Genomic DNA, 18179 nt, shown 5'->3' with positions numbered 1-18179 from the left:
AAGGCTAGATTGGACTTTGCTAAAGAACATCTAAAAAAGCCAGCACAGTTCTGGAAAAACATTCTTTGGACAGATGAAACCAAGATCAACCTCTACCAGAATGATGGCAAGAAAAAAGTATGGAGAAGGCATGGAACAGCTCATTATCCAAAGCATACCACATCATCTGTAAAACACAGTGGAGGCAGTGTGATGGCTTGGGCATGCATGGCTGCCAGTGGCACTGGGACACTAGTGTTTATTGATGATGTGACACAGGACAGAAGCAGCCGAATGAATTCTGAGGTGTTCAGAGACATACTGTCTGCTCAAATCAGGCTAAATGTAGTCAAATTGATTGGGAGGCGTTTCATGATACAGATGGACAATAACCCAAAACATACAGCCAAAGCAACCCAGGAGTTTATTAAAGCAAAGAAGTGGAAAATTCTTGAATGGCCAAGTCAGTCACCTGATCTTAACCCAATTGAGAATGTATTTCACTTGTTGAAGACTAAACTTCGGACAGAAAGGCCCACAAACAAACAGCAACTGAAAGCCGCTGCAGTAAAGGCCTGGCAGAGAATTAAAAAGGAGGAAACCCAGCATCTGGTGATGTCCATGAGTTCAAGACTTCAGGCTGTCATTGCCAGCAAAGGGTTTTCAACCAAGTATTAGAAATGAACATTTTATTTCCAGTTATTTAATTTGTCCAATTACTTTTGAGCCCCTGAAATGAAGGGATTGTGTTAAAAAATGCTTTAGTTGCCTCACATTTTTATTCAATCTTTTTGTTCAACCCACTGAATTAAAGCTGAAAGTCTGCACTTCAACTGCATCTGAGTTGTTTCATTTAAAATTCATTGTGGTAATGTGCAGGACCAAAATTAGAAAAAAGTTGTCTCTGTCCAAATATCTATGGACCTAACTGTAAATAGTCCAAAGAGTGGCACTGTAAGCCACTGATATACTTTTCTTTATAGATGAGCTCTTATGCACGCTACCTTGATTTAAACACCCATTACATTGGAGGAGAGGCTGCCCTGTCACAGCTCCAAGACACTCGGGTCAAGTCTTGCCATTATTGTGAAGTTTGCACATTTTTCTTCTGCGTCTGTGTGGTTTCTCCCTGAGCACTCAAATTTTCTTCTCCTATCCTCAAAGACGTCAAGTGAAATGATGACACCATATTGGCCCCTCGGCACAAGTGTGCCCTCTGGTGGACTGGCGCCTTCTCGAGTACTGACATTTATTTATATACTAGCCATTCCCCTCAGCTTCACCCGCGTGTTACTGAAACAGGACAGTGAGGAGGGCCTCGCCCAGCTCTCCACTGCTGGCGTCACTCTTCCCGCTCCCCTCGGCCCGCAGCCTCTGTCTCGGATTAACGCGAATATATCGCTCCTGCAAGCGAACCGTGATTCTTAACGCAATAAGAGAAGTCGCAAAATCAGCCAGAATGTTCAATCAAATTATAGAAAAAAAAAAACTTCTAAATCTGTTAAGCAGTTCCCTCGTTCGATAACTAAGCGGAGTTCAGCTTACGCCCCGTGGCAGACGCGTGAGTGAGGAGGGCACCGACCCCCTCCCTGCATCCCGATGAGTCTCTCTCAGATTTGTGCTAATAAATCGGTTCCTGTAAGCGAACTATGATACTTAGCACGATGAGAAAGTCGCAAAATGAACAGAATATTCAAGGAAACTATGGAAAAAAAAACAATTTAAATCCGTTAAGTAATTGTCTCGTGAAAAATGGACAGACGTACAAATGGGTCTAAAAAACTATAAGAAATTTTGCTCTTGGACCACGAAATTTTTAAAACCGTTTGTTTCTTAGTGAGCACCTACTGTATAGCGAGGCCGAGGGTAACCAGCATTCCACATTTCAAGTCCCAAGTCCTCCTGGTTTGGGAGATTTCATGACGAGTGAGTCAGTGGCATTTGACTTTTTTATAGAGAGAGAGATTTATTTTGAGTTCAGTGGCACTGCCTTCCTGGGGTGATGTGGTGCAGATTTCATTTAATTAATTAGTCAGTTAACATCACTGGCTGGGAGATTTAAACTTTTGTGAATACCTTGTATATATGTTGGTACGCTTCTACAAAACCTCATCATTTCAGGAATGTAATCCTTAAATTAAAGAACAAGCCCTTTGTGTCCATCTCTCTTGCCATTTCACCATTTGAAAAATGATCCTTAAATCCATCCTTGAGCATAGGAAAGGTGCTAAATAAATTGTATAATTATTATTACCCTGAAATTTTGATAACCACTTTTTTTTTTTTTTTGTACAACAAGGTCATCCACAAAATTTATGACCTGATTGGGTTAATATTTAGAACTATGATGAGCTTATTAACTTTTAAGTTACACAATCCAACTGTCTATACGTTCAAAGAAATCCTATGTTAACCATCTTGTGCATGCACTTTTTCACTTGTTTCTTAAGCTAATGTGTGCGGTAGTTTGGTTGTATCTGCTGAAACGTAACACACCCAAACCGGCACCGTCCAGTTCAGTGTTACAGTGGCTGGGACGTACTGTAAAAGGCAGGACACCAGAGCCCACTCACACACAGCCCTGCACTAGGCCAGGTGTCCAGAGCGCTCGTAGACACACACACACACACACACACACACGTCGATCCAGCCAGTGTGACTGCCACTCATTATGAAACATAACCTGCCTGTGTCATACACGTCTTTTCAAAGGATTTAAATATCTAAATGCTGCTAGTTAGCAAACCAATGACCGGCCGGCACATCTTTAACTAACCCTTTTTTTTTTTGTTTTAGCTTTATTTTCAATGAAAAGTGTTGTTACTTAACACAGTACTGTGTGTAAGCCTGACCCAGATTTTAGTCTTGCAACATCCAAAGAAAACACGGCGGGTAAGCTTGAAAACAGGGGACTGCAAAGTCTGTCCTGAAGGGCCGCAGTGGCTGCAGGTTTTTGTTCCAACCCAGTTTCTTAATGAGGAGTCCATTTTTGCTGTTGAGGCACTTATTGCTGAAGTGGCATTTTTTTCTGTCTCACTTTAGTTGTCTGACTTTTTAAGATTTTATCCATCCATCCATCCATCCATCTTCCAACCCGCTGAATCCGAATACAGGGTCACGGGGGTCTGCTGGAGCCAGTCCCAGCCAACACAGGGCACAAGGCAGGAACCAGTCCTGGGCAGGGTGCCAACCCACCGCAGGACACACACAAACACACCAGTTTAGAATCGCCAATCCACCTAACTGGCATGTCTTTGGACTGTGGGAGGAAACCCACGCAGACACGGGGAGAACATGCAAACTCCACGCAGGGAGGACTTGGGAAGCGAACCCCAGTCTTCTAACTGCGAGGCAGCAGCGCTACCCACTGCGCCACCGTGCCGCCCTTTTTAAGATTCCTTTCTCTATTTTTTTTTTTTTTTCTTAAATAGATTCATAGACTGGTTTTAATTTCTCTTTGTCTCTCAATTATAATAAAAAAATCTTGGGACGAGACGAGAATAATCCCACGACAAGACGTGACTTTTGGAAGAGACTTTTTGGAAGGAAGTCCCGCGAGACGCCCCACTTACGACCACAGTCATCAGGCGCATTCCGGCACTTAACCTGGACAGACACCAATCCATTAAAGGGCTTACTTATGAACACACACACTTACGAAGATCCAGTTTAGAATCACCCGTTCATCTAAATATGGGAGCAAGAAATGATGAAGTTAAATGAATCAACGTCAAAATTGTCGATCAGTTACATGGCAAATTGATTAAATGCGTATCAATAGACTATGCTGAAGCAGTTGGTTGATGAATATGCGGAAGATGAAAATATCAACTTACAATATCACAAAGAATATCTACAAGCGTCTTCCACCGGCCGAGTTACTGTTGAAAGAAGGACGTATCGTAATGTTTGTGCTTAATTTATGTGTGAGCGATGGACTATGCAATGGAACAAGATTAGTTGTATTAAAAACTGGTCAAACAATTCTGACATGTAAAATGTTTTTTACAAGAAAGGTAAGGTGGTACATCTTCCGCGGATAACATTAGACACCAAAGTAGATCTTGATGTGCCATTCATATTAAAACGTTTACAGTTTCCCGTTAGAATAGCTTTTGCTATGACAATTAATAAATCACAGGGACAAACATTCGAAAAAGTTGTTTTATTTATTAGAGAGAAAGAAACGATATTCACTCACGGACAGTTATACGTTGTGTTGTCAAGATGTACAGTAAGTCCAAACACGGAATCCAAATTCAATGCGATCTTGAAGAAAAGTTAATTCCAAATATTGTTTTAACTGAAGTTTGAAAGTAAAAGTGAAAATAATGCATACGTAACAATTCCCATGAAAATAACAATCTCTTTAAATTGTACATCCGGTTAATCAAACCCGGGGGTGGGCGAGCAGGGGGCGGAGCCTCCTAGTTAACAATAAAAAATGCAAATGAGAAAGGAAACTAGTTTTCCATTTACACTTGTGGGTGTTCATCATGAACTTTCTGGTTTAATAAAATATATGGAAGGAAACTGAAGGGAGTTACTCATCATTCATTTGAATGAGCTCCTTGGACACGATGTAAGAGTGACCTGACATGACCAGGACATCCAATGAGATTTTTGGTATTGACGCGGATTGCTTTCATATTAAGCAGTCAGATTGAAACAGAAAGCTAAAGCTACCACGGACCTCCAGCACCGGATTTGCAGGCCCCTGCTCTGAAACAGTGCTTCTCAAGTGCAGTCCTGGAGACCCCCTTAGCTGCAGGTTTCCATCCCCACCCATTTCACCATTTAATTGGACTTCATGTTAATTAAGCGTGTTGGTTCTGCTCTGTGCAAGTGAAGAAATCACAGACTAAATGTTTACTGGGTGAAGCAGGATGTCCGTGCATAGGAATGCTTGGATGTTTTTTTAGCATTTCCTTGTTTTTCATTTTCTGGTTATTTCCACCAGTATTTACTGACAATCACACAAGCGGGTAACGCTACAACTGCTGCCCTTTAGCAGTGACTGTCACTGTCACTGGCGTCTTCTGTGCTTGTCATGAATGCCCAGTATTCGGGTACAACTGAGAGAGCAAACACCACACTTAAAAAGTGCATTAAAACATAAACAGGCAAGAGTTAAGCATTTAAAAATATGGCAAAAAATGACATTTTTTTATTTCTTATAAATTTAAATCTAACACTAGTGCACATTTTTTAATGCAAAATAAGAGAAGAAATAAAAAGCGCAGCTAATTAAAACAATGAGATCAACTAGAAGGTAAAAATGGCTCACAGCTTAGGAAGCAGACTGCAGCAGAAATCTCCCAACAACAAGAGCCTCGCAGGTCTGATCTTGAGACCCAGTGCTCTAAAAGTTCTTAGATACATTTGTGTAAAAAAGTGAAACCTATATAAATGCCACAAGGGTTGGACGGGCATCCCAAGCAGGAAAGGAGATGGTTCCTTACCCAGATGGGTATCCCAACAAGGAGAGAGGAAGGAGCCAGACCCAGAAGAGATGGATGGACAACCCATCAACTGTAAAAGACGCAGGACATGAGATGGCAGCAGTCCTCTGTATCAGTGCCCATTTGGGAGCCAGCAGGGAATACTGGGAGATGTAGTCCGGCAACACAGCCCTGCTGGGGGCCATGGGTGCGGCAAGGGGACGATGTCAGGAGATGCGCTTGCCAGTTTATGGGACTTCTGTATGATCTGTAAGTACTTCCATAGGGCACCAGAAGGACTCCCGAGTGTTTAATAAATGGGATTGCAGCCCGCTAATCCAGGAGAGTTGGTGCTGGGAGGACGTGGAGCGACACTTGACTGGAGGAGGGCAGTGCGGCAGTGAGAGGAATTGTAAGGAGAATTGATTTGTGGAGAAAGAAAACCTGTGCTTTTGTAACCTTGTGGAGTTTAATAAACACATCTTTATTTGCACCCAGGACTGCGTGTGATCGCGTTTGGGGCACACTGATGGCCTGGTTCCATGACTCCCGATATGCATAAAGCATTACAAGTGACTCGCATACAATCACACAACTTCGGTAGACGTCAGCAGCTGAGATGGCTGTATCGGTGTCTTGGCGACATCCTTGTATTATTCACATCTGTCTTGCTTTCGTGTTGCTTGTGCAAGCTTTTTGTGACCATCTCCCTTGTTTTTGTGACTATGCTTTATATATTACCAGTTGCTATTCTTATATGGACTCTTGTTCCAATCACTTTCCCTGTACTGGGCAGTTTAGAGATTGTAAATCCAGAGACGTATCAAAACGAGGCTTAATGAACAAAAGTACATTTTAGCTACTTTGTGATAAATCACTTATACGTGTGTCATGATGTCTGTGACGTCTTCCACAATCTCTTGCTTTAAAGGTTTTGTTAAAATGAATACATTATACAGTAGGTCGGTAAGGCATGAAGTACTGCATCTTACCCACACCCTACCCCATGTAAAAGAGGGTAATACTCAGGGACACTCCACTGTCAGCACTCAGAAGCTCAGTCCATTGACCACAACAGTGCATCTTGGGATATCTGCAGTGAGCAAAGATTCTGGTCCAGTAGCGTTTGAGCGTGGGACCTTCTCAGATGATAAGACCACCTGGTAAAGCCGGTGCCCACGGACACTTCTCGACCAGGATACATTTTAAAATGCATACGATGCCCAATTTTGAGTTGTGTTAAGACTATGTTTTACAAACATTCAGCATCAGTGTAATTTATGTGGATCTGACTTCCATTTACTTGAGATCCATAGTCCTGGCTGGACTGTAGGCTGTGTCTGCTGGTTTCCAGTAAACTGACTGCTTGCTCACAGGGCATCTTGAATTAAATCTTTGTTTAATGAAGTCCCATTCTCCCATTTAGCATTACAGTTAAAAAATACCCAACAGTATTCGTTTAGCAAAACATTTTGTTTCATAAAGAAGTGAACTCACTCTTCTAATCTCAACTGTATAATCAATAATAATTTCAATTACACCGTTTTCTTTTTTAGCCTACTCAAAGCGCTTTAAGTAGACAGTGGGGAGCCATTTCAGCCACCATCAATGTGTAGCATCCACCTTAATGACGCGATGGCAGCCATACTTGCACCAGCACACTCCCCACCACATTAGCTATTAGGTGGTGAAGGGGTGAGAGGGATGACAGATTGGAGACTGGGGATGATTAGGGGGCCAGAATGACCAGGCCAAGGTGGACAACTGCTTTTAACAGGGAGGGGTCTTTTATGCCTACAGAGATGCCAGGACCTCGGCTTTATTCCTCACCCAAAGGATGAATACAGATACAGACTGGCTCCCTTTTTCCATGCCAAGCATTTCTCCAATAATTACTTGAGAGTGAACACGTCTCACAGCTTATCTGTTGTAGAAAGGATGATCCGCACCTTCGTAAATGTGCAATCCACCAATCCGGACACATTGAAGGTATTCAAAAAGTGAATATACAATGAGTCATCCTGAAGCTCTAAATGGGTGTGAATTGTGAGCCGATTGCTGCCTTGTGCAGGACTTGCATGTTCTTCATGTCTTCACGCTGTTTCTTAAGTGGCATAAAAAGCCAAGCATGTCGGGTTGATTAGCATTTCTAAATGTATCCTACACGAATGAGGACATGAATGTTGGAAGTCCATCCATCTATCCATTATCCAACCCGCTATATCCTGCGAAAGTTGGAAGTCTCTATTTTGCATTTCCTCCTGCCTTGTGTCAGATGCTGCGTGCATAGGCTCCAAATGACTCTATAATGGAATATTTTGATTAAAGGAATGGAGAGACAGGTTAATATTTATATTAAACTGACACACAAAAATATAACATTGAATTACTGCTGACAGGGAATGTCTTCTGACTAAGTAATCAGTTGGAATGAAAAATCAGCATTGTGCTCAAAAGGAACTATGACTAGCTAACCCTATCATAAATTTCCTTTTCTTAGTTTGTGTGCCGCAAATTAAAGTGTATTACTGACTTTAGAGTTAAAGGAACAACAACTAGCTAAAAAGAAATGCCATTACTTATCTGTGTAAGCCAGGACATTTTGATTTATAGTAACTTAACTACATTTCTAACTTCCATTTCTGGGATGCTGGCTTTAAAGAAAAGGTCATATCTGAACCTGGCAAATATAAAGAGAAGGTTAAAACGGGCAAAAGAACATCGGCATTGGGCAGAAGACGAGTGGAGACGTGTATTATGGTCAGCATCCCAGAGTCGTCACTTGTCTCTTGCAGATGCCACTGGTATTTGGTGTATCTTTATATCCAACTGAGGACCCAGAAGGCTTTTGTTTCTCAAGCTACACACTCTGATGTCTTTATCCTCTTCCCCAGTTCTCCTTCTCGGCCTTCCCTTTCTTTTTGTTATCTTGGTTAGATCAGTTCGCTCTCTTCTCCCAAGACAGTAACAGACACCTTTGTATGAACTGTTCAGTTTCTTGGTAATCTGTCACATTGAACCGCCTTCATTCTGCACAAATACAACAGACTGACGTGTTTCTTGAGAAAGCTGTTTTCATTTTGGCTGAACCTTAGGAATGCCAGCACCTTAAGACTGTGGACGTCTATCCCTGAGGCTGTGGGTTCAAATCCTGCTACTGACACCGTGTGACTCTGAGCCAGTCACTTGACCTGCCTGTGCTTGAGCTGGAAAACCAAAAAGGAGTGCAAGCAATTGTATCATAAATTTGGGCGTCCACCAAATAAGTCAATGGAAGTTTAAGATGGAAGTTTGAAATCAAGTGAACAGAATAACAGGTTTGAGAGGTGCAAATGCATTTATAAAGGTTACTCTAACAACCAATCAGCACTTAAACATGACAAATTAAGGATAAGCTCTGGAGGCTGGCCATTAGGACACTGAAGGAATGGCACCTAAAAACGGGGCTTGGTGGTCCTACGTGAATAATAAATTAAAAATCAGTCATTTCAAGCAGTAATAGCCATTAGAAACACTAGTAATGTCACGGCTGAATTTTGAATTCAGTTTAATCATATCTTGATAAAATCAAAAGTATCAGTTTCTATCAAAAACATGAACAAAATTGCTGGGCTTTATCCAGACTGCTGACTGGTATTGAATATGAACATAAATAGGCAGGTAGGAGATAAAGAATGGATGTTAAGACACGGGGACTACATACACAGCTGATGTCATTTCTTTTATTACCAATTGGTTCCTGAGATCAGCTCTGCTTCGACAAAATCCCCTTCTCCACTTTATGCAGTTTTGGAAATCCATAGCGGGAGAATGAAATGCAATACATTGTTATTAACAATTTTAAGTTATCCATCCATTTTAAGCACCTGTTTGTATAAATTGATGGTCATGGGCATCAGACCCCACTTTGACAACATTTATATAATTTTTTTAATGGCTGTAATACATTTCAAGATATACTGTATGACTAATAGGAACAAACAGGAGAACAACTGTGATGGAGTGGCCTCATGGACGTTCCGAATTGGATTAAGTGTGGTTGACGATGTTAATAAGAGAACAACTGGCCTCCATGGCAGGCAATGCTATGCTGTGCTGTGCTTTTCCTAACAGTCTATGGCAGTTGGTCAGCTTCTAGTTAAGTGGGAGAAAAAGTTTCAGGTTAATTTGTATTAAAATATGAGCCAGAGATTAGCTAATTATGTGTTATTACAATTGCAGGTTACTGCAAACGAGTATGAAAATTCACTAATGATCCTGCGTGGGGCCATCTGGAATTGTACCTGGTTAATGCAGTCCATGTTAACTGAAGTTTTAATCGCTTTATAAGGAAGTAAATGTAATCTTCAGGAGGGTCAAGCCCACTCAGTCATGGGGTCTAATGGACGGTGAAGATGCAGAGGTGGTGAGGACATACAAATACCTCGGGTGCATCTGCATAACAGTCTTGACTGAAGTACCAACACAGAGGCTGTATACCGTGTGGGAGGAAAATGGGCATCCCAGCCAGATCAGAGGTGGCTCCATTACCTGGATGGGAGGCCAGCGCGACGACGCAAACAGGCTGGCCGGTGGGGTAAAGAAGTTAATCTCTACCTGGCCAGTATGTTTTAATAAATGGACAAGGAGAAGCTGAGATGAGGGAGCTGTTCCATCCCTCGTACATCAGGTGGCAGTGGTCCTCATAGGGCAACCCAGCTGGGACCACCGCAGTGGTGCTTGGGAGATGGAGTTCAGAAACACAGCCCTGTGGGAAGTCTCTACTGGCCAATAGAGAGTGCTGTCAGGGGGAGACCTCCCTACTTTCTTCATGGCATACTTTCCCAGACGTGCTTCCAGGAAGATATGGACGGATAGCAGAAGCATTCCTGGGGTTGGCTGGAAAAGGAACCCACTGGCCCACATGGACGAGTCAGAGTCGGGAGGCTTCAAGTAACAGGAAGAATTGGTGATTATTGGAGAAGGCGCTAGCTGCAAGTTGTAATACTTATGACATACGTCAGGTATTGCCCACAACGTCGGTCACAAAACACCCTTTGACTCAGATAACCCTCCTACAGCCCTAATCTTAACCATAGTGTAACGGGGCCCTAATGTTAATCATAGTCTAATGCGATGGGTGTTACATGACTGACGCTGAAGGTGTTTCGCGATATTGGGACTTTACATGATTGACCTCATAGGTACTGCGGTCTGCAATTACACTCTGTTGGATTATTGTGATTGTAATTGTATTTGTGGCTGATTACTGGTGGAGAACAAGTGCCTTGTGGAATAAAAGTCCTTTATTTATTCATATATTGCATGCTGTATTGCTTTGTCTGTGGTTTGGGGGCTCTCTGATGCCCTCTTGAGGTCACAACAAGAACAGTCAGAGTCATGTCTATTTCCTGAGATGGTAGAGTTCGTCTGGTGCATGCGTGACACTCTTGCATGTTTTCCACCAGTATGTAATGGCCAGAGGCTTAGGAAATGGCATTATTGCAGGTGATGCACTAAATTTTTATCAAAGCACAAACGGGACAAGGGTCCCCGTTTTGAGTTTCAATTGTACTGATAAACCTACACAGTATTGGAGAGCAGGTAGGGGTGTCAACTTGGACTTTTGAGCACACTGAAAAGCACAATGTTTTGAAAGGCAAGGAGGCAGGGGATACCCTTTGAAGTTTTGATTGTGCTGATATAAATTGTATCAACAAGGGGGGTTACAGTTTCAACTGTGCTGACAGATCAGGGGAATGGATTCTGACCGTGACCATTTAATGCTGGTACTGAAGCCCTTTGAGGAGAACAGCACTTCAGCCTTGACCCATACTATAAACATACAACCTAATCCACGTGTTTAGCTTTGCCTGTCAAATACAGAAAACTAGGCCAAAATGATGGGCCATGTCTTCCTTTTGCTGAACATCTGACAACCGTTATTATATAAATATCACCCTTGGTCGAGGTGGCATTCTTCCCCCGTGTGCTGAATGGTACAGAGCTGGTCTAGTAGACATCTTAACTATGTGCAATATACTGTGCCAATGACAGACACCCTCTACCATATAACTGTAACTGACATGTATTTGAAATTCTAATCACTTTGTACTTAAGTACCTAAACTCTGTTGATATACTTATAGATAATTGCTGTTATATATCTATTTGTACATTGTTAGCATACTTACAAACATCATAATTCATGTTTTATGTGTATTCGTACCTGTTTGTGTGTTGCTGTAACCCTGCAACTTCCTTCCAGATGACTAGTTTCTATCGACGTGCAGCAGAAACATTAATGAGCAGCACTCGATCTGTAGTTTAAAATAAAGCAGAACAAAACCTCTACATATCGACTTAACCTCTACATATACGTACAACTGCGCTTTTCGAACAATAGCGCAATAAATCATTACAGACTAAGAGTCCTACTCACAGCTGTATTGGGGTCCCTGAACCATATGTGCTGTAAAGGACGAAGGATATGGAGATGCGTAAAGGGACAACGTTGGAAAGCCGCCACTTCTCAAACCTCACCCCCCGAGGGCACGGCCATTGCTCTTCCATTTGAAGACCGCTGGCTCAAAACGAGGCTTGGATATACTGTAGTTGCGTCGAGGAAACCGTATGGCGCTACTTCATGCTGCGGCTCTCGTACAATTATTTGCTCTGGCTACCCACGCGGTCCAGACCACGTGAACCAGTGTAAACGACCCTAGTACACCGCGATCCATCACGCTCCATATCAAAGCTACTTCACGTTGTACTATAGGTGTGTCCAAAACATGTCCATTTCCTATTCTTTGCGGCCAATTTTTAACACCACTGACCTGCTGCGCCTGCGCAGCTCCAGTTTCCCCCTCATGCTACTCGAGCGTCACTGCGGAAAGGGACTAAATGATGTTCTGCGCATGTGGCGTGACGTCAACTACGTGCGCGCGCGCGCTTCTTCGCCAGCTGGGTGAGACGCACGATTGTAGATGTTTTCAAAGCAAGAGAATCGACGACTGGCAAAACGAGAGCTGTTGGTTGAGTGTTCGATAAACAGCTTTCGCAGCAGGTAATCATCATGAAGATTCCCCTGGCTTCAGATGGTGCAATAACATGGGGGCAACCAGGGTCTGCAAGAAATAAGGATTTTTTTACTGCAGCGGCTCCGTCGCGCCACAACAGGCGAGGCCAGCACGCGTTTAGACATGTTAGGGCGCGAGGGGGCGCTGGTGAGGTGCGGCTCGACTCCCGGGCGGATTAGGCGAGGCGTCGAATCAAGCCGCCATTGCAGCTTGGAGCTGATAAATGAGGATTGCGATTTTTGAAGACGCAACCAAATGAAGTTACCATGGGGCAGCAGTTTTAACTGAAGTAGGTCAAGGAGCTGGAAAGTATTCGTGACTTTGAGGTAACTGGTCCAACGTGCGCGAATTTCTTGACATAAATTGCGGTAAACACCAAAGAAGCCGAGAGCGTCGCACTTTGGGTGGTGCAGTGTAGAAGGACAGACCATTGATCTTACAGCCAAGCAACTATGCATCCGTGTGTATATATCTATATATAAAACGATAGGCTGAGCATTTGTAACAATGATTGGTAGGTTATATGAGCCGGACAATGCTGTGACAACTCTCTCGGGTCACAACGCTCGTCGTCGGCAAAGAGACTCATGCTGCCATATGTCAAAAGGCCTAATCCGGAGTGTCGTCTGGAGTGGGTGGGTTTAAAACCCATACCGGACTGGACCAGGACCTGTTGCAAGGTTGGCGCCAATCGCTATGATTAGTTGTCAGTTAGTAGGACTAAGTCCCCCAAATCCTGGAAACATCGGGTATCATCATGGACATACTTTGTTAGATCGCTAGTTTTATTTCATGATTAATGAACCTACAATGTGTTTTATAAAGAGGTGGAAGATCGCTGTAACGATAGTTCCCTTTAACAGATCAGCAGAGATGATGCAGAAAAATATTATTGCATGATATTGAAAGATCAAAATGTGTTTGTGGTGCAGTTATAACGTTGGTTTATTTTAAAATGGAAGAGCCAACTTGATTTGAAGGCCAGTTGGATGGTAAACCGTACAGTACACGGACGGTAACCCAAAAGGAAAACCATAAGGCACGACATGCACAAGGTCAAAACAAAGCGTACGGGAAGGGTGTGTCGTGGTTTCTTGACATTTGTTGGGGGGTGGCGTTTGTCGTACCACTTCAAAAAAAGCGCACTGCTGCGAGTCGGCAACAGAATGGCGCGGGTAGCTCTGCACATTGAGCCGAATGCGTGTATGGGAGTGCAAATTCGGACTTGCAGTTAAGACGTTAGCATTCAGGATTATGTATTGTGGTTTTTAGTTATCAGACAGCAGCTGGACCAATACAGAGTATTTCTTTTCTGCCCTTCTGGCAATCGCATTTGTTTTTGTAGACTAGAAACTATCGTTAACCGGTGTGCGAGTTGTGCAAAGAAGGAGCACCATACGAGCGGATGCGCACGTCCCCGTGTGCCTCACGGGGAGCGTGTTTACAGAGGGAGGGGTCTGCGAAAACGCTGGCGGAATGTTGGGAAAAAGTTTTTAAAAAAATCTACACTTTTTTAAATCGAAATATCACCGATCATTTAATGCAAGATTAAGGTGACAAGGCTCTCTTACAGTTTATTGGTAAAATCGCACGTCTACGCGCCTTATTTAACTGTTTACCTTCCAGGCAACTTTAGCTGAAGTCGACAATAGATGCCTCAATCGAAGACTAAACAACATTAATAGTAGTTTACAGGATAAGGCTTTTAATTAGCATGTTGATCTCACGTCTGCGTATTTCATAAAGCAGTACGATGGCGGGGAATATTTGTAACGTTTTCTGTTACCGTTGAGCCTCAGAATCCATGCACACGCACCGCTATGGTGCTTTATAATAAACAAGGAAGTGGCAGTTCAGTTCTGGTGCCTTGGACCAAATGATTGTAGATGATCTGTAGTTTTCTATCTTTTTTGCCAGCTTGCTCTCGTGTCTGATTGGTAGCAAAGTTACAACCCTTTCATTGCAAATGACAGTTTCTGGATGACAGTCCCAAGGAAAGTGAAGCATCGGCGGTCTTGTAGTTGAGCGCTGGAGCTCGTGCAGCATCACCGGTATTTTGTGGTAGATTAGTCTGGTCTGGCGCGCGTGGAAAAGGTGCATTGCGGTCACGTGACACTAAAAGCTTGGCCGAGCTTTGCGATGAATCGTGGAATGAATTGGAACATCTTTGTACGGTGATCCTGTTCCAAGTGTTATTTTCAGATGGTAACATTTCGAATGGTCATTAAATTTAAGTTTTGGACATTCGAGTGTAGACTAATTGCGCGATTCGAGAGTGCAGAATTTAGAACAATATTTGTTGGTATTGTGAGCTTATTAAATGGAGCTCTGCTAGAGCACAGCGTGTTGAAAAGATAAAGACTTGTCTGACAGGTATACATTTTTTTCGGATGTGAGTTTTTTATATATACATAATATATAATTCTTTGCATTTATATAGCGCTTTTCTCACTACTCAAATATATAATACACACAACACACATATACAAACACAAGTTTGTGAGATGTAGAAAGGAGAGCATGCCATTTTCCTTTATTAGTGGAGGCTCCTTACACTGATGCAGATTAAAATATATGCATTAATTTTTTTCATGGTTAGCAAACGGGTATCAATAATACAGTTTTCATATGTCTCGTTATCCTTATGAAGGTTGTTTTAATACTAAGTGTGAGTTTGTTTTTTTTTATTGTTTTTTTTAACCTAAGTTTCATTCTTAATCCCTATAACAGTTTTTATTTGTCTATCTTTTCTGTATGTAGCTCATTTCAAGGAATGCATGTTCACTCGTGGTTTTGCCACCATGCACATATATATGTAACTCAGTTTAATAGCATTTTGTCTATAACTACGGATGTTGCGCTCGCCAAATGCATAGAGTTTGGGCTGGATCTTGAGAGTTTTAGGCAGCAACTAAGCCATCGACTGCTCTGCCATGCCATGCCACCCTATGTGTGCAGCATGTGAATTGTGCACATATTCTGTACATCGAAATAGAATTGGGCACATTTGTGGTTTTATTTATAATGGTGCAATTTTTCATAGAATCACATTGATATGAGAAAAAGGAAAATGTTATCTGAACATTAATTACATCACACATTATTACATTTGTTACATTTGTTTTGTACTTTGTTTTTAACATAAAGATTTTGAACATTGTTGAGACACAATTTCTAGGTCCCCAATCATGAGCTGTGTGGATTTTGCACATTTTCTCTATGTGCACGTTTTATCCTCTTGCTATTCTGGTTTAACTTGCATATCTGAAGAGCAGTAATGTTATTAGCATAAATTAGTTATTAATTAGTGGGAGTTTGAGCATGGATTTGTCTTCTGATGGACTGTTGTTTCATGTGTGGTGGGTTCCTGACACACATCTGGAGCTGTGTCTGGGGTGAGCTTCAAGTGCGACTTTGAATTGGTCATGGGGTCATGTAGTAGCATCACATTTTCTCCAGACCATGTAGTTTTCTTGACTCCTTAATATACTGAAAGCAGATAGATAAAATAGTTAGCCAAGTTAACATTTTAAATCATTTTATTAGCTAAGACCTTCTCCACACAAGTCTAGATTTTAGTAATTCTCAATTATAATTGGAGACGCACAGTATTGATTGGATGAGTGAGTTTATTTGCATGTGTGTGTAGTTGTTTTTTTACCCTTGCGACTTCAACATGTGACAATGGTGTTTTATCTTTTATTTTTTTCTGTTAATATGAAATTAGAAGTCTTTTATAAAAGCACATAGAAGTAACCATCTTTCAATCAGAAAACAAAATAATTGGCTGAAGAAGCCTTTTACAATGACAAGCAGAACTGTGTAATTATATATTTTAAATATTTGGCATGTGATGAGTTGGTGAGTATTCAAAATGCAGTAAGAAAGATATTGACATTTCAGCTAAAAGTACAGTAATTTTTTAATGTTGAATAGGTTTATATAATCACCAGACTATGAAACCTACATAATGGGTATCAAGGGTAATTTTGGAAGTCTTCCATATTTGTAATTTGTATTCATTTCCCATGTTGTGGCAGTTGTAGTGTGTGGTTCCATTTTATTTTAAGAAATTTTGTATTTTTTTTTTTATCAATTCTGTTTTCTGTGACAAAAATGCAATCTTAACTTTTTGTTTAGATGGTTGAAATACAGATTTGAAATCTTGTTTTTTTAGCAGTATTTCTTTGTTCCCATTGTTTAGCATGCAGATTGCTGAAGTGGGCTTTTAAGGTGAACCCATTCATCGTCCATTTGAGCTTTCAGTTCTGGTGGTAATGGAGAACCAGACCACGATGGTCTTGAGACCTGAGAGTGGAAATATCGTTTCCCCTAGCCCTGCTGCCAGTGCACCAACGTTTTTTGTTATTCTGAAGCAAGGTCAGACAGGGGAGGATGGAAATGATCAGCAGGGTATTTTGGTGGCCAATCAGGAACTGAATCTACCTGTAAATGCAGCGACATGTCTATCAAACACTTCTCTTCCAATGCTTATCACTCCTAAGGTTCCTTCACCAGAAAAAACTGTTTCTTCTGTAAAAAGCACAGTGGACAATCTTTCAGCAGTATGTTCCTGCAAAGGGGTGCGGGTCACCCTGGATAATAACAATATGTGGAATGAGTTTTATAGATGCAACACTGAAATGATACTCACAAAACAAGGTCGTCGTATGTTTCCTTACTGCCGTTTCCGCATTTCTGGCTTGGAGCACTTCCAACGGTATATTTTGGTAATGGATATCAATCCTGTGGATAATGCCCGTTATAAATGGAATGGACAATTCTGGGAGGCATGTGACAAAGCAGAACCTCACATTCTGGGTCGGGTTTTTATCCATCCGGAATCTCCATCCTCTGGACACTATTGGATGCAACAGCCGGTCTCCTTTTACAAACTAAAGCTCACAAACAACCCCCTAGATCCTGATGGCCATATCATCTTGCATTCTATGCACCGTTACCTCCCCAGGCTACATATTGTACCTGCAGATAAAACAACAGAGGTCATCCAGCTGAGTGGACCTGAAGTGATGACTTTCACTTTTCCTCAAACTGAGTTTTTTGCTGTCACTGCATATCAGAATTTGCGTATTACTCAGTTAAAGATTGACTACAATCCCTTTGCCAAGGGCTTCAGGGAGGAAGGCCAGTGTTGCCGGCCATCAAAACCCAAACTAGAGTCGTCTAGCGATTTGGAAGGTTCAGAAGCCAAGTCTGTATTGTCTGCAATTGATCTCAGTAAGTCTGGCACTAAAGTCAATGTGGATGGTGTAAAATTGCCCTTGAAGACACTGAAGTCCTTGTTCCAAGCAAATGAGCCTCCAGATGAATTGTTGGATCAAGAGTTTTTCAGTAATAAGGATTATGATATTGGTTTAATGGAGAATAACCCCTTATTTAACACTAGACATGAAACTGAAAACAAGTCTTCCTGGTAAGTTAAACTACCTTTTCACCTTAATTTCAGGCGTGATGTGAGATTCCGAAAAATTTATATATACAATTCTTTTTCTTTGCAAATCTTTAAGCACGCTTAATTTTGAATTTAATTGTGCTGTATTTAATGCATTATTTTTCCCATTTTAATTCAAATAAAATATTTTTTTCTACCTCATATATAACCAGTTAGATGTAGCTATCAGTTAATACCCAATTTTAACTTTTTAATTAATTCGTGGTAATATTTGTAGAATGATAGGTAG

At 41.6% G+C, this 18179-nt stretch overlaps 1 protein-coding gene and 1 long non-coding RNA gene across 3 annotated transcripts in view; one reads left to right on the top strand and one right to left on the bottom strand.

The window, feature by feature from the left end:
- Positions 1 to 4377: 4377 nt before the first annotated feature.
- LOC120518576 lies at positions 4378 to 12237 on the bottom strand. The gene is made up of 3 exons (XR_005631258.1): positions 11841 to 12237; positions 11628 to 11718; positions 4378 to 7723 (listed from the first exon to the last, which is right to left on the bottom strand). It is a non-coding gene; the product is annotated as an uncharacterized LOC120518576 (long non-coding RNA).
- Positions 12238 to 12361: 124 nt separating this feature from the next.
- The window catches only part of mgaa (MAX dimerization protein MGA a), an 81998-nt gene continuing 76180 nt past the window's right edge, over positions 12362 to 18179 (top strand). Inside the window, exons 1-2 of one of the 2 annotated variants that reach the window (XM_039740953.1) lie at positions 12378 to 12464; positions 16682 to 17911. In XM_039740953.1, coding sequence (XP_039596887.1) covers positions 16755 to 17911 — 1157 coding nt within the window. In that variant the 5' untranslated portion in view covers positions 12378 to 12464; positions 16682 to 16754. Of the gene's footprint in view, positions 12465 to 16681; positions 17912 to 18179 lie in introns of both variants that reach the window. The other variant, XM_039740954.1, reaches the window with a different exon arrangement.

This window comes from Polypterus senegalus, chromosome 18 (genome assembly GCF_016835505.1).
Source record: "Polypterus senegalus isolate Bchr_013 chromosome 18, ASM1683550v1, whole genome shotgun sequence".
NCBI lineage: Eukaryota > Metazoa > Chordata > Cladistia > Polypteriformes > Polypteridae > Polypterus > Polypterus senegalus.
Note: the sequence above shows the minus strand (reverse complement) of the source record. Positions and strands in the feature narration are given on the sequence as shown.